The sequence below is a fragment of the Cynara cardunculus genome (genome assembly GCF_001531365.2).
Source record: "Cynara cardunculus var. scolymus isolate 2C chromosome LG 4, CcrdV1, whole genome shotgun sequence".
Taxonomy (NCBI): Eukaryota; Viridiplantae; Streptophyta; class Magnoliopsida; order Asterales; family Asteraceae; genus Cynara; species Cynara cardunculus.
The window spans coordinates 7,971,241-7,978,618 of NC_037531.1; the positions used below are offsets into that span (position 1 = coordinate 7,971,241).

Below are 7,378 nucleotides of genomic sequence, written 5' to 3' on the forward strand. Positions count from 1 at the left end.
CCGGCTTCCTGCTTCTTCCTTCGCCTGGTTTCTCATCGCCGGCTTCCTGTTTCAAATATGAACCCTTTTTCTTCAACTCATAGAACCTGATGCTTTACCTGCGTATCAAATGGTATAGGGTAGAAGATAACCTAAAAATGAGCTGTCCTTTTTGGTCATTTTGCATTTTGGTACCGCTATAAGCTAATCCAAACACTTTTTACAAAACTCCAGTTTGATACCGCATAAGTTAATAAGCACTTTTACAAAAAAAAGTATAAGTTGTTTTAAATAAGCTTACCCAAACACCCCCTTAGACTTACAGCCACCACACAATTATGTCATCACATTCCATTCCCGCGATAATCGATCTAATTGGCGGTAGAATCGTTCCATTTACACAGCTGATCACCAAATCCAAAAACCCAATAACGATATATACAAAGTTACAAATATTTATGGAAGCGTTCTAAAGAAAACATCCTTCATCGCCGAAGCTTTCGATTTGACTTGGAGTCATCCAAACTCTCCCACATAGCTCAAATACCCCAAAGATCCTAAACCGTAATATATGCCAAATTAGATGTCTATGAAGATGGAATCTGATGTTTCCATCCAATTCAACTAAAACCCTGGTTTCATTGTGCATTTGTTTGAAGAAAAATTGAGGAATTCAACAGTATAGGATCATAACCTTGGTGGGTTTGGGGATTCAGAAGAGATGTTGAATCTTTGGGTATTCTTATGTACTTTAAGTTGTTTAATGGTTTCTAGGGTTTTCGCTAATGTTGTTTTGAGGGGGAATGGTGTCACCTTGTCGTTCACCGATATTGCAGCGAACTTCGGTAAGTTTGATGAGTTCTGCCGATTTCTATGGTTGATTAAATTAATAATGATTTGCTTAAGAAACTGTTGAATTGAAATTAAATAATCAATTTAGGTTAATTCGTAGGTTTAATTCTATATCTGATACTGGGAATTCATGCTTAGTTTCTCCATCCTGAAAAGGAATTTTAGTTTGATTTTTTATGTCAAACTTATGTTGCTGTTCAAATACAGAATACAAACTGTTTATAGATAGAAATTTTTTACTTACATTGAGTTTCACAGTAAGTACCACCAATGGATTAATGTTGGTTGTGGATTAAGGACATAAACTATACTGATTTTGGGTTTTTAAGCATTTGCTTTGCCATCAAATAATCAAAATGCAACCCTTTTTTTATTGAATTAAGGGGATATTTATATGTCTAATTGAGAATTAGTTGCTAGATGCCTAGATTGATACCAATTATGTCTTTTTTGGAATCACTTGGATGATGTGAGAATCCGGTTATGGTACTTGCACATTGTTGCTTTTTTGAAGTGTATATATATGTATATATGCTCCTTTACCTTTGGTGAGGTTTGAACTTTGACCTTCTGAGACGTTGGGCTCTAACAGTAACCCGGATACCGCTTTAAGAATTTGGTACTTGCAAATTGTTGTTATTGGCAATGATGTGAGAATCCTTGGTGTGCCTAACATGCTTTTTTTTTTATCTTGATATGCTCTTTGCATTCTTTTATATCTCATTTGCTTGTATGTGACCTATTATTGTGCTTTATAGATGTGTTTCTTAATATTTTATGCAAGTTAATGGTCTTCTCAGAAACAACCTCTCTATCTCTCGGGACAGAGTAGGTCTGTGTACATCTTAACCCCCCAAGACCCTACCTTCAGATGGGATCTGGTTTGGCTATGATGTTGTCGCTTGTACTTAGAACTAAACCTTTACAATATTTTACGTTCTTCTTTATTTGATTTTTGGCAGCACGGCCTGTGAATGGGTCCGGGGAACATGGAACGTTGTTTCTGGCATCGCCACTAGATGCTTGCTCACCCTTGATCAATAGTGCAATTGAAGACGATATAATTTCCCCATATGTGTTAATAATTAGAGGAGGATGCCCATTTAAGGATAAAGTTCGAAGGGCACAGGATGCAGGATTCAAGGCCGCAATTATTTACAACAACGATGACAGTTTTTTGGTTGCCAGTATATCCCTTTCCCTATCTGCTTTTTTTCATGAATGCTAGTACTTCATTTGTTCTTTTTTGCAATCTTTAATCTAGATGGCCTAAATAAGTGTCCACAATAGAGACGGCATACAGTTTTAGACACTTTTTAGTTAACCAAATGATAACTTTACCCTAATGTATCTATCTTATCAACTCTTAAATATGTGTGCATTAATTAAGGGTAGATTTGGAAATTTAGTTATCTATTTTGAAAGTGGACACTTATCTTGGGACAAACATAAATAGAAATGTAGACATTTATTTTGGGACGGAGGGTGTAGCAATACTCATGGTGAAGCAGCTTAAGGCCTTGCACCTGCATATCCAATCCATCTTTTAAACACAATACTGTAGCCTTTTTCTGTTTGTACATATATATTGTGATTGCTACAATTTAAAATATATGGTAATTTGCACCAAAATGAAACCAACTTTGTCTCATTTTCTGTTCTAGGGAACCAACTTTCAAAACTTCTCATTTAAGAGACCACCCGGTAACCAAATTCATGTTCTCTAAATCAGGAATGAAGCAAAGTTGGTTTCATTTTGGTTCCCCAAAATGGGAAGTTTTGAAAGTTGGTTCCTTAAAATGGAGGTTCTGTAATTCTTCCCCAAAATAGGAATGAAGGCAAAGTTGGTTCCGTTTTGATGAACTTTGTCCTTGAATGTATGGCCATCCTTTAGTATTTGATGATAATAAATTACAACTCCAGTATTTTTTTTCCCATCGAATTAGTCATCAGAATGCAATTTGTGTAATTTTCCTTCAAATTTTGTTCAAATTGCACGATTGTTAGTATTGGTGAGTGTTTTAAGGATGACAACTGAAATGGGCCTGCTGAATTGAGAGAGATTCAGAATAGTTGGAAGTAGCTTTCAATAAGTTCAGGTCTGTCCCGTGAATTCAATGGTTTGTTAAGTGCAAAGTCCATTTAGTCAATTTGATTTATTGATCTATGTAAACTATAACATATTTGTTGACACGGACCATTAAACCTGGTATATGTAGGAACCTTCCCTCTCTCTGTAGGGGCTTTCAGAGAGATTGAAAGGGGTTCCATATTTTTTTTTCACATTATATTAGAGTTGGGGTCTAGCACCGTCTAGGGATTCGACAAAAGTTGATAAAAGCGCGCTTGAGGTGCACCTAGGCTTTGAGGTGCATAAAGGCTCAAGGTCTTGGGTAATTTTGAAGTCGAGGTGAAGCATAATCATGAGGCTTGCTAAGGCGCTGCTCCTTGGTTGAGGCCCCTTTTAAGCCAAGGCGAAGAAAAGGTAACAAAGATAAAATACGAGCTTGGAACCGTAGACAGTCAAGTGAAATCCAATCCACGAAATAATTTGATCTATGGACATCATCATTGCGTATTTGCTTATAAAGAGTTATCAAATGCCCAGCCAAACCCTAATTTTATATAAGTTTTCTCAACCTCATCTCTCGGACTTCTAAAAGAAGAGTTATCAAATAGATGACACAAGTCAAACTCTAATATTAAATACCTAGTCCCGTAGAACTTCAAGCCTCCTTCTCTATAAATACCCAGCCCTTAAAACTTCTTCCTCATGGCTCATGCTTTAAACCCTTCTCCCTTTTGCCTCATCGAAGTACTACTTGTTGTTGCATTGGAGGCTTGTACCTCTGCTAAACCATATTTAAGTTGTGTGTAACTGAATATGTGTGTAGGGAGGTTTTGGGAAAATTCCTCCAAAAAAAATTGAAAAACTAAGGAACGCTTCGGTAACCATTCATTTGGATGGTATGCACCTGTGGATAGAAGTAATTGAAGTTGTTTTTTGTTTTTATGCATGTGTTCATGTTATGTACATGTGCATACGTCCAATTGAACGGTTAGCAAGGTGTTCTTTATTTTTTCAATTTTTTGTGTTTCCTGTGAACCTCACCCTATATATATATATGTATATATATATATATATATGATAAGATGTGCCTCACATTCCTGAGGCCCATGTCTCACGTCTATGCTCTGGACCCTTTTTGCTTTGAGTCTTAAACAACTTTGGATTCGACATACTCTTTTGACTCTGGTTCTTGGGGGCATAGTTTACCCTCAATTTGAGGGAGCGTGTTGGAGTCCCACATTGGCTATACTTGGACCATCCAACTTGTATACATGTAGGAATCTCCCCTCTCTGTTTAAGAGCACGTTTAGAAAGTTGTACATACTCTAGCAATGTCATTCGTTATCTAATCTCAGTTCATTAAATTTCAGTGGCAGGGAATCCAGGTGGTATACATATACATGCTGTATTTGTTTCAAATGACGCAGGCTGCAAACTCCAGGATTATGTTGGCAAAACTGAAATTGAAGTGTGGCTTATCCAAAACAATGAGAACTCAATATGGTCAATCATGGCCATATCCTTCATTTTATTGCTTGCCATGTCAGCAGCATTGGCGAGTTGTTTCTTTGTGCGTAGACGTGACATACGACAAGAACTCCCCCGTGTTCGAGGATTCAACGGGATGAGTAGACGGCTTGTCAAGGCCATGCCAAGCCTCTTTTTTACGACGGCTTTAGAAGACAACTGCACTTCAGCAACGTGCGCTATATGCCTTGAAGACTATGATGTCGGTGATAAGCTTAGAATTCTTCCATGCCACCATAGTAAGTCTTCTTGCCCCTCTAATTCTAATATTTTGACTTTCGACTTAAAATTCTATTGAAAGGCGTAATTGGGGGTGCTTCTTGAATATGATAAAGAACTACTCTACTCTCCCACCCCTCCGTATCCCAACTCCCAGATATACTGACGTTTGGTTTGGTTTGGTTTGGTTCGTTACATTAAGTAAAAACTAAACGAAACTTTGTTGCATTTTGTCATTTGATTGATCAATGATCCTGTTTGAATATAATTTTTTTGGATTTTGACAGAATTTCATACACTTTGTGTCGACGCTTGGCTGACATCCTGCAGGACGTTTTGCCCTGTTTGCAAGCGTGATGCCAATACCACCATCAGTGATCCACCAGCCACAGAACGGACACCGTTACTATCTTCATCATCTTTATCGTCATCATCCCACGTGGCATCAAGACCAATGGTAATAGGCCACTTGTCACCTTCATCATCAAACACCCCTAGCAGTCAGCAATCTTTCCATGAATCCCTTAATCCAAGATCAAGCCTAAGTTCATCAGCCACAATCAGCAATCCCTTTATCATTCCTTCTTCATTGCCTCTTAACTCCGTATACATGCCTTTTTACGCAAGTCCCAGGAAAGTTTCATCAAGCTACAGCCGGTCTTCGATTCAGCAGTCATGTTCTCCATGCCACAGTGAGTCTATGGCTAGCTCTTCATGGTCTGAGTCAACTCAGTCACTCCCAGAATGTTGATCATAAATTGAAGTAAAAAACTAAATCTGCTAACAGTTGCATTTGATGCTCGCTTAGTTTATATTTTGATAATTTTAAGTTTGGTGCTTGTTTTAGTAGTTGTGAATGTTTGTGTGTTTATGGAGGTAAATAACTGCTTGGGGGTTTTGGTGAATTTAAAGCATAGAGTATCTAATGATGTTCTTTCAACTATTTTACTAGTATATATCATGTTATTTTTAAGTTCAAAAAGAGTATCTATAGTGTTGTTCATGAGCTCCATTAGGGTGGTACCCCCTTTTTTTTTCTTTTCTAAAAATAAGATATATTGTATATCTATACTGTATTTGACAAAAATTCTTAAAAACAATCTTTTATATATAAGGTACTGTTTATTGATGCATATTACTCAAAATTAAAGATCATAAGTAGAATGTGTACGAGTACATCTTATTAAAGTTTCATGTGTGAATTCGTATAACTAACACAGATAAACATAATCAAATGCATGATAAATATCATTTAAAGTATAATCAATGATTTCTAACATAATACTTAATTATTATCTTAAAAATTTATTTTATTAAACCAAAAATAAATTAGTTTGTTTTTAAACTTTAATTAATTATAATAAAAAATTGAATTGAATAAATTACACAAAAACGAGAACTTTTAAATAGTTAATTTGATACTAATTTCGCTTATTTTTTTAAAAAAAATTATAATATCTTCAAATTTATATTTCATTTAAAAATAAAAACATTTTATTTTTCCTCAAAACCACATAAAATCGCATTATAACATCGATAGAGCCAAAATATAAAACGAAACATTAAAATCAAGATGTATCTCGTTGTATTGCGCGAGTATCCTTCTAGTTTTAAATTATAATAATTTTTTATTTGTGGTGATATTTATTTTTAGTATGTTGTATTTTAGTTTTTGTTATTGTTATGTTGTATATTATTAAGAAATCAATAATTTTTAGAGTAAATTACATTCTTGGTCCTTCTGTTATATAGTTTGTGTGAATGTTTGTTTGTTGTTTTGTTAAGGTTTGGTTCATTCACGAGCGGAGCGTTAGGCATCTGTTCAAGTAACAAAAACAATACAATCATTGCTAACAATTGTTGCAGCTACAACAATTTTACATTTTTGAAATGAGATAAGGGTTGACCTTACTTAATTAAACAAGAACACTGAACAACAACCCTACATTGATGACCGAAGGGGGAGAAATGAGATAAGGGTTGATCTTTAAACCAGTAAACCCAATTCTATGCCCATCTTGACTAAATGTTTCGTTTTTTATGTGAAATTTATGTAGTTTCTTGTGAATGTCTCATTGTTATGTAATAAACGGTTGTTACGTTTACTGTAAATTTTATGTAAATGCTTTGTTGTTTTCTACGAATATTTCGCTTCGGTGAAGCTTATATTATTCTTTTATGAAAGTGAAAAGTTCTGAAGGGATATCAACTCCATAAATGCATCTATATATGACTACTTGTTATATATAGATGAATGATCGTATGAGAATAGAAGTTAAGATGAGAAGTGTAAGAAGCGATTTGAACCTTTGATCACTTTTATTCCAAAAACAACCCATGAATTACGCTTTAAAAATGAATTGATTTAGTGTATCTCATTAATGTTGATCCAGTGGTTCTCAAATATTCATGTAAGTTTAAAGAAAGGTTATTCAAACAAAAGTTTATTCCACATTTTATGACGTACTTGCCATCTATAATATGCCAAAAACGGTAGGAAATACGACCCTATACAACTCTTTGTTATTTTAAGAAGTCAATACCTCTAACAAATGTTGCAAAATTCTTTGTTTCCGATTATTTACATATGCGCCCAACAGAACCAGAACCAGAACCAGGACACGAACACAAACACATAAACCAAGTGAAACGTCAAAGATTGGTCACAAAAGAAACCATAACAAAATCTTGGTCCTATCTCTGTTTTCTTCAAAAACAGCCATCTTAGAC

The 7,378-nt window shown here is 35.1% G+C and overlaps 1 protein-coding gene across 1 annotated transcript; it reads left to right on the forward strand.

Moving 5' to 3' along the window:
- The first annotated feature begins 370 nt into the window (after positions 1-370).
- Positions 371-5,588, forward strand: LOC112511503 (receptor homology region, transmembrane domain- and RING domain-containing protein 2-like). Its single transcript, XM_025117144.1, has 4 exons — positions 371-824; positions 1,794-2,018; positions 4,273-4,668; positions 4,936-5,588. Exons 1-4 carry the CDS (start codon positions 701-703, stop codon positions 5,397-5,399), a joined length of 1,209 nt encoding a protein of 402 aa, XP_024972912.1. The 5' UTR covers positions 371-700; the 3' UTR covers positions 5,400-5,588.
- Positions 5,589-7,378: the final 1,790 nt, after the last annotated feature.

What these genes read in the sequence shown, in the direction of transcription:
- LOC112511503 (XM_025117144.1), top strand. Translation starts at nt 701, where the DNA reads ATGTTGAATCTTTGGGTATTCTTATGTACTTTAAGTTGTTTAATGGTT. An exon ending in CGATATTGCAGCGAACTTCG is followed by an intron (nt 825 to 1,793) that starts GTAAGTTTGATG and finishes GATTTTTGGCAG; the next exon opens with CACGGCCTGTGAATGGGTCC. An exon ending in TGACAGTTTTTTGGTTGCCA is followed by an intron (nt 2,019 to 4,272) that starts GTATATCCCTTT and finishes ATTAAATTTCAG; the next exon opens with TGGCAGGGAATCCAGGTGGT.